Source organism: Narcine bancroftii, chromosome 13 (assembly GCF_036971445.1).
Source record: "Narcine bancroftii isolate sNarBan1 chromosome 13, sNarBan1.hap1, whole genome shotgun sequence".
NCBI classification, from domain to species: domain Eukaryota; kingdom Metazoa; phylum Chordata; class Chondrichthyes; order Torpediniformes; family Narcinidae; genus Narcine; species Narcine bancroftii.
Genome location: NC_091481.1, coordinates 79310366 through 79331434, shown reverse-complemented (window position 1 = coordinate 79331434; position 21069 = coordinate 79310366). Strand labels below are relative to the sequence as shown.

Genomic DNA, 21069 nt, shown 5'->3' with positions numbered 1-21069 from the left:
TGGAACTTTCCTGTTGAAACTGTGATCCCCGGCAGTGTAAACGCTGGAGAATCTTGGCAGTTCAAACAGCGTACTTTAAAGATAAAGATACATAAGCAACGTTTCGGGCTTGAGCCCTTCATCAATGTACAAGCAAAATGGAGGCATTTTTGTTCGGGTGCCTGCCCACATTTTGCTCATGCCTGAAATATTGGTTATCTTTGTTACATGAAGTACACTGTTCGACCGGCAGAGTTTCCTCAGTACTGTGCTTTTACTTCAATCACGGCTCCCGGACTCTTTCGTGTTTTACTCCCAGGCAACATTCTGGTGTGTAAACATAAATGCACCTTGGATCTTTTTCCACTAACTCCAGTCAGTGGGCCTCTGCTTCCGTTGCTGGGAACTATCCCTCCCCACTTACACCCTTCCCCAATTTTCCCCTCTACACTACAAGGCATTCTCAGAACAGTTTTTGTCGGTGGGGTGTGTCCATTCTCGCCCTCAGAGAGAGGGGGTTGGGAGGTCGATGGTGTGGTTCTGCTGGGAGCCAGCATGGAGCTGATGGGCCAAACAACCACTGGCATCGTGGTAAGCAGGTAGCAATGATTTTTCATTGGGGCACAAAGTAGGAAATCAGATCAGTTGAGACTGCATCGGTGGCGAGAGCAGAGGGGATATCTGTGATAGGATGGAAACCAATAGAGATTCTCATCTGTGGTGGGTGGGGGAGAGAAATGAATGAAATTAAAGGGAAGAGGACAAACAGTGGGATAGATAACTGAAATACAAAGATGGCAATTCACAGCAGCCCGGGAAGCTTCTATGGAGACAAAAAGAAAACAGATGTGAATGTAACTGGTTGATGGCACAGGCTGGTTCTAAAACAGGCAGGAACGGGTGATTGTCAGGAACGGTTGAATGTTTAATTCTGAGAGTTGTGATGAGGGGGGATGGGAGATGCTGTTCCCCCGAGGATAAGTTGGGCTTCGTTAGACCAAGGTGGGAGCTGAAAGCCGGGATCAGGGTGGGATTCTGTGGAGAGGGGTGTGGAGAGCTCGGAGAGGACGAGCCATTCTGCAAAGCAGTCGACAAGCTGTGTCTGCCTCCTCCTCCTGTATTGAGACTGCTCCAGAACTTTGCTGGAGCAGTGATGTGAATCCAGTTTAAACCCAGACAAAGATAATAATCTGAGAAATATTGCTTGAAAATCTCTTTATGGCTCGGGATGTATTTTGCTTCTGACTGGAAACCTCAGTGGTTAATTGTTAAACAATGCCCGACACAAATGTCTGTTTTGTAACCACTGCTGGAAGCTATCTCTCCTCCCTCAGACAGAGGGACTCTGCCACGTTGCCCACAGAGACTGAACGCCCTTACCCTGCTCTCTCCACCACCCTTTTCTACCACCATTTCCCCCTCCCGCCTTTCTCTGTACCCCACGTCTGCAAGACCTGGATGGCATTCGGGCCTGGGGCTGAGAAATGACAGGTAGCAAATATTGATCTCTAACAAGACACCGTCGCACAGCCTGGGCTTGATATTCTACATATTACCCCCACCACGGAGACTCAACTGCTTACTACTGAGGGAAATCCTCGGTTTCCTTTAAAAAAAAATTAACTTTCAATGTCAAGGATTGCAACATTACCAAACATTAACATCAACTTCTCCGGTTTCCGTTAAACCACCCCCCATCTTTGTCCCTCATTTCTTTTCCTCAAGCTCGTCTGCTCTCTCTCTCTCTCTCTGTCTCTCTCTTGCTCCATCTCTCTCTCTCTCTCGGCCTTTACCCACTTAATCGGCATGTGAACGACCCGTCTTTAAAGGCAGGTTGGGTCGTTCACACTGAAATACCGGGTCAGTGTGATCTTCTACATAAGCAAGCTGGCAACCCAGAGAACAAGGAGGGCAGGGCCTTTTGCATTATGGTGCTGGCGACCTATGTAAACCCTTTTGGACAGAGCTGTGGTGAAACACATCAGCTCTGAAATGACTTATCTTGATAGCATCAGACATGGGATGAAAATGACCCCCCCCTCCACCCATCCCACCTTCGTTGTGTTTATACAAGAAGGTGAAGCAGTTAAAAGTCAGTTAATTCCTATCTTTTAATGGCTGTGTAAAAGAGGCTTCTCTCTCTCCCCCTCCTTCTCCCCCTCTCCCTCCCCTTTTCCGTCCCCTTTCACAGAGCCAAGATCAATTCTCACCTCTCCTCTTTATCACATCCAGTTAACACCTTTTGGCTGTTGGTCTGGACTCTCTCCCCCTCCCATTCTTCTCCCCTTCTCTCCCAGTCTTTAGTCAGACGCCTGCCTGGTTTTTGCTTATACCTTGAGGAAGGGCTCAGGCCCGAAATGTCAGTTATATATCTTTTACCTCCTATGGATGCCATGAGACTAACTGAGTTCCTCCAGCATCTCGACCAGGTGTTGCTTTTTTGACGTGTGTGGCAAAAGACCTTTGGTCGTGCTGTGTTCAGACATTGCATTGAACTTTTAGAAATACTGATTACCTGCAGAAATTTACCGTTACTGATATGTAGAAATTCTGCCTCGCCTGCAGGAAAAAAGAATCTCAGGGTTGTACATGAGGTACTCTGACAATAAACCTGAACTTTGCTAAATCTCTGGTTGGACACGATGATGTCAACAGCTATAACCTTGTCCTGGGGAGACAACCAAAACCTCTGACTTTAATGTCAGGTTGGTGATTGTCGGGAAAGGTATCTCCTAATGAAATGATTGGATCACAGGGTTTTCACAACCAACTCCCTGTTCACTGAAGTGGATGATGTCATGTTCCATATGAATGAAGTCCACACCACAGGTGCCGATGAGCTTGCTCTGGTCACCACTGAACTATTGCTAGTGGCTTTATAAGGTCCTGGTGAGACTTCACAGAGTATTATGAACAGTTTTTGGCTCCTCATTTAAGAAAAGATGTGCTGACGTTGGAGAGGGTTCAAAGGATGTTTCCAGGAATGAAAGGGTTATCATATGAGAAGCGTTTGACAGCTCTTAGCCTCTACTCATTGGAATTTGAGAATTGGGGGGGGGGGTGGGTCCTACTTGAAGGATTTCTAATGTTAAAAGGCATGGAAAGTGTAGATGTAGAAAAGTTTTTTCCCGTGGTGGGAGAGACTAGGACAAGAGGGTACAACCTCAGGATTGAAGGGCGTCCCCTTAGAACAGAAATACATAGGAATTTCTTCAGCCAAAGGGCGGTGAATCTGTGGAATTTGTTGCCACACACGGTTGTGGAGGTCAGGTCATTGGGTGCATTTCAAGGCAGAGATTGATAGGTTCTTGATTAGCCAGGACATCAAAGGTTATGGGGAGAAGTTGGGCTGGGTGGGGAACTGGATCAGCTCATGATTAGGTGGTGGGGCCGACTCAATGGGCTGAATGGCCTATTTCTGCTCCCCTTGTCTTTATGGCCAGATGGAAACAGGAATGTGATCCTAAGGGGCACAAAGCTACTATTTCCCCTTCCTGTGGGAGAGCCTGCAGGTTCCCCGTCAATCTCAACAGAGCCAGTGAACCAGAGTGGCAGCTTCAGCCTTGGTCTTGAAAGGTGTCCTGCGAAGAAGGTTCCAGAAGTGACCACAGTCCAAATGTCCTTCCTTGGCCATTGGGTGATGGGAAAGGTCGGAAGGGTGCTGGAGAAATGCATGACTTCTTTCCAAAGCCCCACTTGGTCTCGCGCCGCTGGGGTCGGCTTCCTGGAGTTACCAGCTCCCACCTGTTCATGACTCAGGTCCCACGTCTGCTAGCTGCACCCCTGAACCCACTGCTTTGAACCAAGGTGTAGCTGTTCATAAAATGCGAGGCTCGCCCACATCCAGGAACAACATTTTAAGCAAAATAATGGTGGTGTTTGGTGAGAGCTTTGGACTGGTTTGTTGACTTGCTGTTAATATGTCTGTGAGAGTAACCAGGAATGTTAAAAAGAGACACAATCCAGGAAATCTGCCGGGGAAAGAGATTGCCTTATTAGTCGAAAATGTAGAATGAGTCTGATACTAGAACATTTACAGCCTGCACTCTGCCAAAAATGTTCTTTTGGCAGTGTTTGCGAATGTCTTCGCTGAGACTTGGAATGGTGGCTGTGGGACAGGCAGGCAAAGTTCCAGCGTCGAGGGAACGCTATACCGTGGAGTCTGCCCCAGGCCAGGACCAGGGGTGATGAGGGAAGTTCCCTCCCTCACCACCCCACCCCCGATCCGGAGGAGGCGGTCTCCAACCATCTCAACTTCCACCCAACCCTGGTGGTGGGAGTTGGAGCAGGGCCTGGGTTGTAAGCCCATCCCAGGACCTACCATTGCTTCAACATGTCCTCACATCTCAAATCCAATGACTCGTGACCAACCACTCTCTCACATCCCAACAAAGACCTCCACTCAGGGCTTGACTTGAGGGCAGGGTTTGTGCTTGAGCCTTTGTTGGGATCTGATCATAGCAGCGCCTCCATTTTAAAGTCCTTGGGACCTCCCAAAACCCTCTCCCATCCACTTCAATACCTCCTAATACCCCATCTCAACCCTCTCAACCACCATCCCACTCCATTCACCCCCCCACACCCACCAAGCAACTCCTGAACCCCACCCCATAAGTCACTCCCCTCTCCCTTTCTGTGACAACACTTGCATGTCCACACACCTCCATTTTGTCAGGATGTGAGAGAGGAGTCGGTCACGACATTGGCGAGGGTCATTGGATTTGAGATGTGGGGCCGTGATGAAGTAATGGTGGGTCCTGGGATGGGCTCACAAGCCAAAATCTGCTCCAACACCCACTGCCGGGGTTGGGTGGAAGTTGAGATTGAGAAGGTTGGAGACCACCTCTGGATTGGAGGGGGGGGAGGGAAATTTCCTCAACACCCCTGATCCTGACCTGGACAGACCCCACGGGATAGCATTCACTTGGCATTGGAATTGTCCCATGGCCACCAATCCAACCCAAGTTCTGCCGCTGACCGCTGCTCTTGTGAAGGAGTTGCTGAAGCATATCTTGGAGTTCTTGTTGACCAGGGAGAATATTTGGACAGTACCGCTCGGAATTAACTTCGTCCCCAATGGCGGGCTGCTCCCCAGCTTGCTGCGAGGTGTGACACCCACCTCCAAGTGATTCATGGCATCCCCTCTTTTTCTCAGATTAACGTGTGCCCAACTGCCTAACAAAGTGCTGGAGAGCATCAGTATCATCGATACCCCGGGGATTCTGTCTGGAGCCAAGCAGAGGGTGAGCAGAGGTAAGAACACTGTCTTGTGAGATCCCACAGTGGCCCTCGAGCAAGATGCCACCCCTGAGGGTTATTCCCCCCCAGCACCATCCCACCCCTGAGGATTATCCCTCTGCACCGTCCCATAGCTGAGGGTTATTCCCCCCCACCAGCACCATCCCATCACTAAGGGGTGGTCTCTCATTACACCCTCCTGTAACATCCCATCTCTGAGGGGATTACCCTACCTCCAGTGATTCAATGTTGTGATTGATTCCGATGTAATGTGTGGGAAAAGACATCAACGATCAGACAGAGTGAAACTCCCTCCGCACCGTCCCATCACACACTCCCAGGTTCAAACACAGAGTGAAGTTCCCTCCACACCATCCCATCATACATTCCCGGGGGTTGGACACAGAGTGAAGCTCCCTCCACGCCGTCCCATCACACACTACCGGGGTCAGACACAGAGTGAAGCTCCTTCCACACTGTCCCATCATACATTCCCGGGGTCAGACACAGAGTGAAGCTCCCTCCGCACTGCCCCATCAAACTCCTGGGATCAGACACAGGGTGAATCTCTCTCCACACCATCACACTCCTAGGGTCAGACGAGTGAAGTTCCCTCCACACTGTCCCATCACACAATCTCAGGGTCAAACACAGGGTGAAGCTCCCTCCACACTGTCCCATCACACATTCCTGGGGTCGGATACAGAGTGAAGCTCCCTCCATGCCGTCCCATCACACATTCCTGGAGTCAGACACAGAGTGAAGCTCCCTCTGCACCATCTCATCACACTCTCCTGGATCTGATTAATGAGTGGGAATCCATGGCATAAGAATGAGGCATCTCCGGACGGTGCTAGAAATGGAAGGTGGTGTGAGTGAATGCAGCGGGAGAGATGGTGGGAAGGCCTACATTTATTGGCTATTTGAACAAAGAAAGATTTACACATATTCATGACCTCAGAATTCCCCGGTTCAAACACAGAGGGAATGCTTCCAAAGCACAATCAATGCCAGTCCTTGCCATGAATCACAAACTCCCTAGCATTTCCTGAGGAGCTGGTGATGAACCAGATTTAGGAGCTCAAATATAGTTCCTGTGGAATCGGAGTTGGCCAGAATTCCGATGGCAATGAAAATCAGTGAGAACCAATTCCTTAGAAGAATTGATAGATTTGAGAGTTTGGTTAGGGGGCCTCACTATAAATGAACAAAAGCATATATATATATATATATATATATATATATATTGTTTTAAATCTGTAATTTCATATTCAGCATTTATTGGGTCTTAAAGTCTTGTCAGACAATGGAAGGGTCGAGGGGGAACCATTGCTGAGTTGTGCTTAGGGCATCGGTTGCCCTTAATCCAGCTCTGGGCCAGCCAGCTGGTGAAGAAGGATCTCCACCTCAGGGAGAGGCAGTCAGGAGACTGACTTGGGTTCAGGGCGGTGGACGCAGCTGCCCAGGATTCTCGGCTGGGGCCGTGGGCAGTCCTGGGCAGGTTGGAGGAGATTAGTGGGTGTGAGCTCATCCTGGCTGGCACATTTCCTTTCACCGTCAGATGACGCAGCTCCGTACACATTCACCCAGGAGGCAGCGAGGATTATTTGTCCAGCTGTGTGCAGTTTATCACTCCCTGGTTAGACCGCACAAGGAGGAGAGCCTGGAAACCTTGCTCTGCGCACACCTGTTTGCCCTCGCCTAGTTACAATCTCAAAATCAGCTGAAAAACCCAAGCACCATTGCCCTTTCACAAATCATTGTTGACCCTGATCCTGAATCAGGGAAAAATAAATAGCGAGGCTGCCAGAGTTGCCGTGACGACGGCGCTGCTGCTATTGTGGACCCGTGGAAGCCAGAAAAGGGATCCACAGCACTCCTCTGCAAAGTAACACCACCCAGTTCAATTGCCAACGGCTCAGTACGGGCTTTAAGTGGCCTGTTAAAGGAGCCGATGGAGATTTATTTTAAAATCCTGTGACTGCAGGGTCTGGGCTCAAGATCGCGGTGCCTGTGTTCAGTAGCGGCCACGAGAGGTTGCACCAGAAAACAGGGAGATCACCCCTCCTGTTTGAGAAGGAGAAAAAGAGGAGGCGGCCCACGGGATGGTGGCGGACCAGCGAGGGGCTCTGAAGGCGGTGGGACTGTTGGCAACTCGAGGCGAGGGCCGCTGGCAATGCAGCGCAAGGGATCACACCAGGCTGGCTCGAGCCCAGCTGAAGGGGTAACCAGGCCTTGCAAGGAGGGCGCTGACGGCTTCTTGATCGTGTCGGAGGTTTGGAGCCGGAGCTCGGGTCGCTGATGGATTGATCCGAAGTCTGTGTGGCTGTGGAGGCTGCAGGGGGACTAGAGGGGGGTGGGGGGAGAATCTACGAACACTTGGTGGCTCTGGGGAGGGGGAACTCTCATTTGCTTCTCTTTCTCTGATTGGAAAGGGGGCGTCAAGCAATTTCTGCTGGTGGCGAATCTCTGTTTGCCTTACGGTAGACTAAATGCAATTTTATGTGATATTATACCTGTTTTATTACATGACAATTTAAAAAAATTGAATCTGGAATCAGCCATATTCTTATTTTCCAAGTGCCTTATTATTTCTTCAGAAAAGTTTCCAGGATTTCCCCTCCTACTGACTAGGCTGTTGTAAAAACCTAGAAATGCCTCAGGAGGTCTCGCAGCCCCCATAGGAGGTAAAGGTATGTAACCGATGTTACGGGCCTGAGATCGCACCTTGAGGAAAGGCTCAGGCCCGAACCGTCGATAATATTATCTTTACCTCTTATGGACGCTGCGAGATCAGCCGAGTTCCTCTAGCATTTTGGTGTGTTTTCACTAATCTGTGGCAAACCGCTCTAGAATCCAATGCATTTTGAACATCTCCTTTTAAATGGAGTCAAAGACTTCTGCTTGGATGTGGTAATATTACATTTTGGATTTGGAATGCATCGCAAAATCCCTCGGTTGAATGTGTCAGAAAAGATTGATATTATAACCATCTTACTATGAATATAAAAATATTAGTGCACGAAAAGTAAGGCGGTGTCTTTGGTTCATTGATTATTCAGGAATCTGGTGGCGGAGGGGAAGAAGCTGCCGCTGAGTGCTCGACTTTAGGCTCCTGTACCTTTACCCCGAGGGTAATGTGGTGCGCTGCAGTGTGAACAAACAAGCACAAACTATGAAGGCTGTACTACAGGCTTTAATTAGCTTAAAACTGGCATATAAGGTTCAGTATCCTTTTTGGCTCCATGTGCTTTACTCCTGCCCAAGGGCCAGCACGAGCCTTTTCATGGGGCCAGTGATTGGCAGGGAGCCAGTCTCCCAGGTTACTTCCCTGCAGGTATATTGGGTTGCCCCCTGCAGTACGCGGTGTCGGAGTGCAGGCAGTCACAGACAGTCCAGTGGTTGTAGCAGAGTGAAGAGGCCGTGGCCTGGGTGGTGGGGGTCTTCGAGGATAGAGGCTGCTTTTTTTAAGACACCGGCTCATGTAAGTGACCTCGATGGACTGAAGTCTGGGGCCTGTGATGTCCAGACCCTCTGGAGTTTATTCTTAACTTGAGACTTGGTGCCTCTGTACCAGGCAGTGATGTAACCAGCCAGAATGCTCTCCATGATACATCTGTAGAATTTACGAGAGTCTTCGGTAACATACTGAATCTCCTCAACCAATCAACCCCAGTCCCAGGCCTGTTGTAAAAACACAAGGCTGTAGAAATTCAGCAGGTCAAACAGTGCCCTTAACGTAGCAAACATCGCCAATGTTTTGGGCATAAGCCCTTCATCAGGGTGTGGGTAAAAAAAAGACAGTGGGGTGGGGGAGAAAGGCGAGCCCACTCCTCATTTTCTCTCTCTCTTCCTCATCCCTTTTTCTTTTCCTCCAACTCTTCACCCACTTCCCTCTCCACACCTTCCCCCTGTTTGCTGGTGTGTCCTCACTCCCATATCCACCTATTACCTCCTTCCTGTGGGACTGTTGTCCTCCCCTTGCCCCTCCCCCCCACCATTTTGTTCAGATAACTGCCTACATTTTGCTCATACCTCAATGAAGAGCTCAAGCCCAAAACGTTGGTTATTGTATCTTTATCTCTGCTCCATAAAGTGCGCTCTTTGACCAGCTGAGTTCCTCCAGAATCATGTTTTTACTTCAGTCACGGTGTCTGCAGACTTTCGTGCTTTACCCCAAGTCCGTTGTCATCCAAACATTCTTCTCCAGCGCTTCCCTCTTTCCTGACCCTGTTGCACAGGATCTTCACCACCACCCCTTGCAGTGGACAGATTATGGCCTTGGTCCCAGGCTGCAGGGCACCAAAGCGAGCGAATGCCTGACTTTCTGACCTACCACCAGTGCAGTGGGTGTGACTAACAAGCGGAGGCCATGACTAACTCTCCCTTAGTTCGGTGCCTGGCGATCACGAGGCGAGATGCACAAAGGGATCATTTTGGAGAAAATGTCTTTTTTTCTGATCCTGTGATACAGATTTGGGCTAGGGAAGGGAATTGATTTCCTCAATTGAATCACAAGTACTAATCCACTGCCTAAAGCAGTGTCATTAAAATTGTTGAGCCAAATTGCAGTGTTTTACTATCGATGAGATTTCATCGGATGGGGAAGCTAGAAGCGAGGGGGCCATTCGTGCCCTTAACTTGTCGTGAATCAGGATCAGGGCTGAACTCTTATCACTGCTTTATTTCCCGCACTACCCCCGCCTCCCAAAGCTCCTCAATTCTCTTAAACCCACCAATCTCCATGTTGACGGCCTTCGCACCCCCAGGAGATTCAGCATCCCCTAAATTAAAAATGATTTTCTCTCCATCTCAGCCCTGAACAGCCGACTGACCCCTTTTTCCAGCTCACGAGCCACGAGCGGTTCTTTGACATATAATGCGCGGCTCGCTGAAATATTTTGGCTAAGACGGGAATCGTAGTTTAAGTGAGTGTGACTTGCGGTTGAAGATATTTGGTTTGTATACCGTATATACGTGTGTAAAAGTTGAGCCCCCCCCCAACTATTTTCGACCCTGACCACTCACCCATCTGAGCTCCCAACGCACCGAACGCGGACTTACCACCCGGTCCCAGCCACCCGCCCGCCAGCCCATCCAAGCTCCCAACGCCCCGAACGACACAGGTACTTACAGTGGTTAAAAGTAGTATGTGTAGAATAGTCGACACCTTAAATTTTACCCTAAAATTTGGTCCACAAAATTTGACCATTACACGTGTAAATGCAGTATGTGTACTTTAGATTATTGAAACTAATACACATGATCAATTTAAACACCACATACATGAATAATATTATTATGTTCATGCATTTCTTAATATTTATTTTTTTAAATTGTCACAAAATGTGTACATAAGAATAAAGATGTGTCTGTAATATTGTTTCATGCCTTGTGGCTCTCAAACATCTGAAGTTTATCGGATGTGGCTCTGACGCTAACAAGTTTGGCCACCCTGCCTTATTTTGAGCCTTGGCCGGAGTGGGGGTGGGGGAACATTCCCCCTCTGTCCAGCAAAGATTGTGTCTGTTTTGTTGGAATCTCATTCCTCTAAGCTCCAGAGAACACAGGCCTGTTCTTTGATTTTTCCCAGTGCTGCCAAATTACTCAACCATGCAAGGGGTGGTAGGGGGTGGGAATAAATTCAAACAGCATGGAAATCCGCCTGGGGTTATTTTGTATCACTGCAGGGAGACTGTAGCCCTGTCAAACAAGATGCTTTCTGTACAGTGAGATGTTGATTGCCCAATGAGATGGGCACTGGCATGCAATGAGAAACTACATCACACAAGTACTGCATCACACTGTGGGACCCACTGTACAGGCAGACGTTGTGTCACACTGTGGGACCCACTGTACAGTGAAGCACTGCTGGACCCACTGTACAGACAAATGCTGTCACACTGTGGGACCCATTGTACAGTGAAACACAGTGGGACACACTGTACAGAGAGATGCTGTGTTACACTGTGGGGCACACTGTACAATGAAACACCGTGGGACCCACTGTACAGACAGATGCTGTGTCACACTGTGGGACCCACTGTACAGACAGATGTTGTGTCATACTGTGGGACCCACTGTACAGTGAAGCACTGTGGGACCCACTGTACAGACAAATGCTGTGTCATACTGTAGGACCCTTTGTACAGTGAAACACAGTGGGACACACTGTACATCGAAACACTGTGGGACCCACTGTACAGAGAGATGCTGTGTTACACTGTGGGACACACTGTACAGTGAAACACTGTGGGACCCACTGTTCAGAGAGACGCTGTGTCACACTGTGGGATCCACTGTACAGACAAACGCTGTGTCACACTGTGGGACCCACTGTACAGACAAACGCTGTGTCACACTGTGGGACCCACTGTACAGACAGATATTGTGTCACACTGTGGGATCCACTGTACAGAGAGATGCTGTGTCACACTGTGGGATACACTGTACAGTGAAACACTGTGGGACCCACTTTACAGAGATATGCTGGGTCACACTGTGGGATCGACTGTACAGTGATGCTGTGTCACACTGTGGGACCCACTGTAGAGTGAAATACTGAATCTCACTGTATAGTAAGACGCTGTGTCACGCTGTGGGTCCCACTGCACAGTGAAACACTGTGTCAGACCATGGAGCCCTTTCTGTGACCCAGTGTCCCTGTGTACAGTGGGATGTTGCATCCTGCCCCAAGGGTCTCTGCTAATCTCAGTGGTGAAGCTTTTACAGGCGAGGGCATCGGTCCAGTGCTCTGGCTTCTGTTTGACAGCTCGTTGCCACGGTGCTTGGGTGAGGTTAGAGCGGGGCTCAGTCTTCCTCTGAGTACCCTTCGCTGCCTGAATCGTGCGCTGGCAGGTCTGGGCTGGCGGAGGAAGAATGGTGTGTGGGTTGGCATGGAGGGAGAAGGGGAAAGTTTGGACAGGTTGATGAGACTCGGTGTCCACTCATAGTGACAGAATCGTCTGTATAAGGGGAGGACGAGTGGTTTCGGGAGAGACTAGGCCCTGCAGGGATTCGCAACCATATTTTTTCTACTCATGATTTTCAGATTTTTTTGGATTTTTTTCTAATTTTCAGATTTATTGTCCAGCATCACATACAACCATGAGGTTCTTTTTTCCCGTGGGTAAAGCAGAATTATCACATATTGGTAGAACAAAAAAAAACTGTACCCAACGTACACGAGTGAACAAATAAAGAAATGTAAACAAATTGAATGTGCAACACAGAGAGAGAAAAAAATCAATAAAGTGCATAAGTAAGAGTCCTTAAATGAGTTTATCATTGAGGAGTCTGACGGTGGAGGGGTGGCAGCTGTTCCTGAACCTGGTGGTGCGAGTCTTGTGGCACCGAGACCTCTTTCCTGACGGCAGCAGCGAGAACAGAGCATGTGCCGGGTGGTGCCCTCCGACGGCAGCGTTCCCTGTAGATGTTCTTGATGGTGGGATGTGCCTGTGATGTTCTGGACTGTATCCACTACCTTTTGCAGGGCTTTGCACTCTGGGGTATTGGTGTCCCCCATACCAGACCGCAATGGAGCCACTCGGCGCACTTTCCACCCCACACCTGCAGAAATTGACCAGGGTTTTCGATGTTACACCAAACCTCCGCAAACTCCTGAGGAAGTGGAGGTGGTGATGAGCTTTCTTCATGATGCCATTAGTGGGTTGGGTGTAAGGTGCTCTGTGGTAAGGGATAATTTAAGGTGGTATGTGAGTGGGGGAAAGAAACCATTGGCTGGGGGGGATCTGCTTTACTCTTGTCTGCTAAGGAGATTGTAAAGTGCAGACCTTTGAAGGGTTGAGGCAGCCTTGAACATGGTGACGACGATCGCAGTCTGCACTTTGTTAAGGGCATCCTGTGCAGCTGAGAAGCCTGCGGAGGATCGACAGAGCAGCTCTTATCTAGCGCGTATGTGTTGCCATTAATGGTCTCATTCATTATTCAGGCCACTGGTGATTTAACCCCCCCCCTCCCTCCCCATCCCCCCCTCAATCCCAGAGCCCTGTTGAAGTTCCAAAGTCCTGTAGAGTGTCGGTTGACACCCGGAGGCAAGATCTTGGATCTGAAGAGTCGGTGCCGAGACTTGCACAGTGGAATTCAAGGCATGAGCTTGCCTGTCTGGTGGGAAACAATCCTCGACATGTCTGCAGCAGAAACAGGAGTGGTGGCTGTGGGGGCTGGGGTGAGAGTGTGTTTTGACCTTGAACCTTCTTTCCCCAGCGGAGATCTGTTGACCGTACAAAATTCAAAAAGGGGGCTCACCCGTTGGTCCGCAACGGCCACATTTTCACAATCTGCACTTGCGCCCACCAGGAGTTCCACAGCCCTGCACAGTTGCTCATTCCTGACACCTCTCCAGCTCACCTGGAAGGGCGTCCCACACGCTGTTCACAGCCTGGAGAAGGTCCAGTTGCGGAAGAATTGTCTGTGACGGATCATCTCCCTGCCTCCATGCCAGTAGGTTGTGAGTTCCAGACCCACAGTAGTGGGTCCAGGCTCAGTTCCCAGTGTAACACTGGCCTCTGCCTGCGTTAATGTGGGCATCATCTTGGAGGAGTGCAAAGTGCTGAGAACTGGGGGGTGGGGGGGGGGGGGAAATATCTCATTACATCTGGTTTCCTGGGAGAAATGTCTAAACCTTGGCCAACACCACCAGCGCCACTTGATCCTTATCCTGTTCCCCACGCTTCCGACATTGCGTAGTGCCTTTGGGATGTCCTGCAATGCTTTTGAATGGTGTTGTGTAAATGCCAATGGGGGGGGGGGGGGGCACAGAACAGCTTTTTGAGAACATTCAGTCATCTTCATCAAATTTACGACCCTGTTTAAGAAAAATTATTTGTTTATTACATCAATAATGTGTCACCGCATCACTACAATGAACCACCGCCCAGTGATGGTCCGCGGATCCCGGAGGGGGTGGGATTGGGTCTCACTCCATGGGGTGAGGAGCAGTGATGGGAGGAACGGATGGGTCCATTGTCTGATTTATTGCCCTTCAGGCCAACTGCTGGGAACGCTGCCCGTTGGATGGCAGCAGCGAGGATCCACACCACCCAGCTCACGCTCTGTTCTTACAGATACTGTCAGCAAAGAGATCTCGGTGTCACAAGACCCGCATCGCCAGGTTTTTTTTTTCCAGTTTATACAAAGCTTTATTACTAAATCTAAAGCTGAATTCACACTACAATATACAAGCCCTTCCCCATTATACTTATCAACGCCTGGACTGGTCCCAACTGCCGAAGCGAGGCAACGACTGCACATTTGTAGTAGGTTGTCGGGGCGCCGGTAGCAGCTTCTCCACCTCCCTCGACCGGGACGTTAGCTAGACTCTTGAAGTTCTTCTTGCTGAGAGATGTTGCCACCTCTTGGAGAGTCTCCCCGCATCGCCAGGTTCAGGAACAGTTGCTACCCCTCCACCATCAGTCTCCTCAACCACAAACTCAGTCAGAGACTGTTTTGCACAGTCAGTTTGTTTACATTTATTTATTTGTTCGCTGTGTTCAGTTTTAGCACCACCAATAAGTGGCAATTCTGCCTCACCTGCAGGAAAAAGAATCTCAGGGTTGTATGTGATGTCATTTTAAATTTAGACACACGGTGACAGGCCATTTCGGCTGACGAGCCTGTGTTGTCAATTAATCTACAACAACCGGTATGGTGGGGGGGGGGGGGGGGGGAAACAGGAGCCCCGGGGAAAACCCACGCAGATAGGGGGAGAATGTACAAGTTCCTTAAGGCCAGAGCGAGATTTGAACCCCGGTCCCGGTCGTTGGCACTGTAAAAGCGTTGCGCTGAGTGCCACACTAACCTGGTCACCCGTCACGTATGCACTTGACAATAAATGTGAACTTTGCCTGGTTGAATTGATTTTTTGGCTTTTGCTTCAGGTTCTGCCGACTTTGCATAGATTTACTGCCTCCCTTCCATCTGCCAGAAGTCCACAGGCACTTCCTGCAAGGACTGAGCCTGAAACAATCCTCTCTGCTGCGTATTTTGGCTGCCACCCCTTCCCATCTGACAATAATTATCAGTTCCTCTGGAGGCTAATGCGGCCTTTCAGCAAGACGCTGGACGCGTAGTGTTTAGTCCGCTGAATACAGCAGGTGGCAAATTACCCTGAGGTTATCTTCGAGGTGCTTATCTGGGGTTGTTCTTGGAACAGGAGAGGTGGTGAGGGTGGGGGAGAGAACACCTCCGCCCTGGCGATTTTCCGGTTTATGTGGAGATCCAAGGCGGAAAGGGTCCGAAGTTACCAATCTACGGGAGAAAGGGCCTACCCAATGTGGCCCTCGTCCTGACGACAACCTTCCTGTGTGGCTGTATCAGGCTGTGTGTGTGGCACCAAGAGCCGCTAAATGCTGAGGTTCTACCTGTATTACGAAGGACGAGCCTGGCCCCGTTGCTGCACAATGTCCTGGTATGCTGGACTTTGCCACACCACCTATCCTCATGGAAGAGTTTTTCCAGACCAACACCTTTGGCCACAAGGCTGTCAGGCAGTGGTCAGCATGGAATATCCTGCAGGCACTGGTTGCCGAGGACTCAATAGAACCAGTGTGGTGGTTCCCTGAGCAGACCGTCCAGGTCATCTGGTGGAAGGGCTCATCGCCAGTGCTCATGAACATGCACTAGGACTTGGCCTGGCTGGTGGTGAGAGGAGTTCTCCCAGTCAGATCCTTCCTGTGAACAAAATCACCCACAATGACTGTGGTGGAGAGGAGACAATTGCCCATCTCTTTGCTGAATTCAAAATTCAATTTATTGTCATTGTAATAAAACAGTGTCCTATTACATGAAAATTCTTTCATCTGCTATAAGGCGCCTAAAGAAAATTAAGCAAAAGACAGATCCCTGAGTCACCGAGTGTCCGTAGATTTGCCTCCAGCATTTCTGCAGCCCCACAGAGTTGTGTCCAAACCATTGGTGATCCAAGCTCCAGATCCGAACCCCCGATGTGGTCAGGGACCCTACAGTGCCCTCGGCACCCGCTCGCATCCCGGTTCTGATATCTGGTACCCCCTCCAGCCAGTTTCGAGCCAGTCTCCAGCCCAACGCGAGTCTCCCAACAGCAGCTTCCAGAGGCCCGCCGCATGCGTGGGCCTTTCAGCCGCTGAGTCCCCTTGCTGGTCCGCTGCCATGGTGACCGTCCACATGGGTTGTCTCCTCTGCTTCTCCTTCTCAGACAGGGGATGTTTCTCTGTTTTGCTAAGAATGCGCGGAAAAGGGATGTCAGGGACCTAGTCACAGACCATCCCTGCCAGTGGTGTGACAGAGGACTACGATTTACAGACCGTTCCCAGGGACGCACCCGAAACCCATTGGTCTTTCAGCACACGGAGATGTCAGTGCTGACGGGCACGTGCCAGGCTGCAGGAGTACGCGCTGAGGGACGCACTGAGTCTCGATGAAGCCAACGCAAGGGGACTGTGGGGAAGCACCACGGTCCAGAGTCCTCCCATTATTGGGCATTGAGAGACTGAGACCGAGGGGAAGTCCATCGAGCAACAGACTGGGTGGGGGGGGGGGCGGAGAAGAGAAATGACAAGGTGCCACAGGGGTAGTAGCAGGGTAAATAGAAATGAACGTAACAAGGCACAGTGGCAGAAATGCATGGATATAAAGATAAGGGTGGGAACAGACTGAACGGTTTTCCTTTTGTGAACAGTCTATTTTGGGAGAAAAAAGGTGGTGGGAGAGATCAGGTAGAAGAGAGGGGTGACGTAGATACAGATAAACCATTCTCGGTGGCGGAGAGGACAGCGATGGAAGGGGAATGGTGATGGATCCATGAGCAGGTACCTCAGATAGGAACACACAGATGAGGCCAGTTCCATTGTGGAAAGTGTCTCAGGAGAAAGGGGCTGGTTGGATTGGCCCAATCAGAGCTGGCAATGACTGTTGGTTGAGTGCCCTCCTTCTAAGGTGTAACTATTCCATTTGCTTTCTCTCTCTCTCATCCACCTATGACCTCCTGCCTGTGGGCCTTGGCTCCTCCCCCTGCCTTTCCCAACCCCACTACTTTTTTCAGGCTCTTGCCTACATTTTGTCCATACCTTGATGAAGAGCTTGAGCCCAAAATGTTGGTTCTGTATCTTTATCTTTGCTGTAGCCCAGCGGTTCTCAACCTTTTTCTTTCCACTCACATCCCACCTTAAGCAATCCCTCTGCCATCGATGCTCTGTGATTAGTAAGGGATTGCTTAAGGTGGGATGTGGGTGGGAAGAAAAAGTTTGAAAACCACTGCTTTGATCGTCCCTCATTGACTCGTTATGTGCAGGGTTTCAGAACTCCAAAGGAAATGGGCTAATAACAATTTTTCTCAAGCAAAATATTTTAGTAACAATTGGGTCTTGAGCAGTGATTCTCAACTTTCCCTTCACACTCACATCCCACCTTAAGTAGTTCCTTCCTGAGAGCACCGATGGGCTAGGGATTACTTCAAGTGGGATGTGAGTGGAAAGAAAACGGCTGAGAGCCACTGTTATAGAAAGTTCGCTGTTTGACCCAATGTGTTTTATTAATGCGCGTCTGCAAACTTTTGTGTTTGTTTCCAGTCTGGCTTTGGCCTGTGATGACTACAGTTAGCCCCAGTCACAGCAGAACTGTGCACCAAGTTGTGTACACCCGACTTTCCAAAACCCTGCCAGCCCGTACCCCAGCTTCGCCCTGTCTCCGCACTCTCCCCTGCACTCAAAGATCCACTCAGTCGGGGTTAACCAATGTTACCATTTTAAAAAATTTTGACATACAGATATTCTGCACGGTAACAGGGCCCTCCGGTCCACAAGCCCGTGACACCCCATTAACCTACATCCCCGGTACGTCTTTTGAAGGGTGGGAGGAAATCGGAGTGCCCAGAGGAAACCCAGGCAGACATGGGGAGAGCTTAAGGTCAGTGGCGCTGTAGCAGTGTTGAGCTATCCGCTATGCCCTAAATTTGATTTATAATTCTCACACTTTCCCTCGTTTAAAACCCTCCCCACTCTCACCAGCTCTGACCCTGTGGCCCTCACAGACATTTCAGCTTCAGGCCCCTTGATCAACTGCTCCAGCCAGACCCCCGACCTCATGAATTGCCTCCCGCAACCCTTTTCAAACCTAACACTCCCCCCCCCACCGCCACCCTTCTCATTAGCCCCTTTTACACAGCCTCTTCAAGGCGCCTTTACAGCTCCACGCCGTTCTGTGTAAAAGGTACCAACACGGAATGGGGGAGTGGGTCATTGTAGTCCCGCCTTTAAGCCGGCAGCGCTGAATCACATTATGCCGCCATTGTTTGGTTCCATGTAAAAAGACAAAGTGGCTTAATGATGGGTCTTCTTTATGCCAGTATTGCAGGATCTCTGTGTAAAAAGGGCTATTGACTCAGCATTTGCTGTTCTCCCTAGTGTGGTGTAGTGATCTGGGATGTTAAAGGCTATTCAGCCCATCGAGTCTGATTTACAGCATGGTAGAAGCCGAATCTGGCCACTTAAACCCGTCCTGCCCATTACACCCAATTTCAGCCTACATTTTGAAGGGTGAAACCCACAAGCATACCGACTCCTTCCAGATTTGAGCCCAGGTTGCTTGTGGAAGTAAACTTTAATTGTGCTGTCCGCAAAGGTGTTGTACAAATGCTTGTGGTCCTGTGTACTCGTGTTTGTTTCCAAGCAGAACGTTGCAGTCAGTCTGCCGTAAAGCTGCTGCCCGCCCTGAATTTCTATAGCTGTTAATTAGTTCCAGCTCCTGCTCCCATTCTGTGTGAGCTGGGTCCTCGCGGACAAGCAGAGTTCGCCAGGCAGCTCCTCCAACACGTCTCTTTGATGCTGACAACTGCCTTTTAAGGAATGTTTTGCTCCTGTGGCTTTGACTCCGTGCCAAGGGGCAGGGAAAGGTCCTGGACACAGCCCAGCACTCTGGAGCGGAGAGAAAAGAGTTGCATTTTTTCGAGCGCCTTTTACATCTCCTTCAGTGCAGTTCACAGCAGCAGATAGTGCTGCCGCTGTGACCCTCCAGTGACTGCGCAGTTTCACTTCTGGGGGTCTCCGGTGTTCACCCATTGTCCCAGCAGTGTGTGGGCCAGTGGGTTAATTGCCCGCTCTGTTTCCCCCTGGAGAGCAGGTGAGGGGTAGAACTTGGGAGGTGGACTGAAACCTGAATATCTGCAGACGCTGTGATGGTAGTAAAAACGCAGAAATGGGTCTGGAGGCACCAACGCTCAGGACAGGAACAAGCTCCAGGGCAGTGGTTCTCAACCTTTTTCTTTCCACTCTTGTCCCACTTTAAGTAATCCCTAGGCCATCGGTGCTCTGTGATTAGTAAGGGGTTGCTTAAGGTTGGGTGTGGGTGAAAAGAAAAAGTTTGAAAGCCACTGTTTTAATCGTCCCTCATTGACTTGTTATGTGCATGGTTTCAGAACTCCAAAGGAAATGGGCCAATGACAATTTTTCTCAAGCAAAATATTTCAGGAACAATTGGTAACAAGTGATTCTCAACCTTCCCTTCCCACTCACACCCCACCTTAAGCGACCCCTTACTAATCACAGAGCACCGAAAGCAGAGGGATTACTTCAAGTGGGATGTGAGTGGAAAGAAAAAGGTTGAGAACCACTGCTCCAGAAGGTTGTTAACTCGTCATGGGCACCAGACTTTACTCCATCAAGGACATCTACATGAGGTGACATCTTAAGAAAGCAGCCTCTATCCTCAAAGAACCCCACCTCCCAGCTCATCCGCTCTTCACTCTGCTGCCTTTGGGCAAAGGTTCACGAGGCTGAAGACGAGCCCTCAGCGGCACAAGGACGGCTTCTTCCCCTCCGCCATTAGATTCCTGAATGATCAATGAACCACGGACACTGCCTCACCTTGACTTTTTCTTTTTCTTGCTCTATTTTAATTATTTTGTACGATGGGTGATATAAGTGTTGGCACGGTGATGCTACCGCAAAACAACAAATTTCGTGACCTGTTCGTGACAATAAATTCTGATTCTGAGATGCTGGAGGAACTCAGGAGGTCTTGCAGAATCCATAGGGAGTAAAGATATATGTCCAATGTTTCGGGTCTGAACCCTTCCTCAAGGTATAAGCAGAAAGCTGGCAGGCATCAGAATAAAGACAAGGGAGAGAAAGGGGGAAAAATGGGAGGGGAAGGAGTCCGGACCAACAGGCAAAAGGATATGATCAGAGAAAAGATGAGGATTGATTTTTGGCTCCGTGAAAGGAGACAGGGGGAAAAGGGAAGAGTGAGAGAAAGAGGACTAGAGATAAGAAAATAGGGGGAAGAAAAAAGGGGGGGTTTAAGGATGCTGGAGAAGTTGATGTTAATGCCATCCGGTTGGAGGGTGCCCAGATGGAAGATGAGGTGTTGTTCCTCCAGTTTGCAGCTGGTCTCAGTCTGGCCATGTGTGAGACCATGGACAGACATGCCAGCAAGGGAATGGGGCAGGGAATTGAAATAGGGGGCCACTGGGAGACCCCCGCTATTGTGGAGGTGCTCAGCGAAGCGACCACCCAGTCTGCGCCCAGTCTCTCCGAGTAGATGGGACCGCAGCGGGAGCACCGGATGCGGCGGACGGCCCCTGCAGATTTACAAGTGAAGTGTTGCTTCACTTGGATGGACTGTTTGGGGCCCCGAATGAGTGGTGAGGGGAACATCTCCTGCGGTCGCAGGGGTAGGTCCCAAGCGGATGATTGGTGGGGAGGGAGGAGAGGACGAGGGAGTCACGGAGAGACCAGTCCCTGTGGATGATGGGGGAGGGGGGCGAGAAGGGAAGATGTGCCTGGTGGTGGGATCATGTAGTAGGTGGTAGAAATGGCAGAGGAGGATCTATTAGGGCATTGGAGGCTGGTGAGGACA

At 49.9% G+C, this 21069-nt stretch overlaps 1 protein-coding gene across 1 annotated transcript in view; it reads left to right on the top strand.

Annotated features, from left to right (window-relative positions):
• Positions 1 to 21069, top strand: part of LOC138748246 (EH domain-containing protein 2-like) — a 46238-nt gene that overhangs the window by 1893 nt on the left and 23276 nt on the right. The window contains exon 2 of the mRNA XM_069908082.1: positions 5135 to 5232. Coding sequence (XP_069764183.1) covers positions 5135 to 5232 — 98 coding nt within the window. The remainder of the gene's footprint in view (positions 1 to 5134; positions 5233 to 21069) is intronic.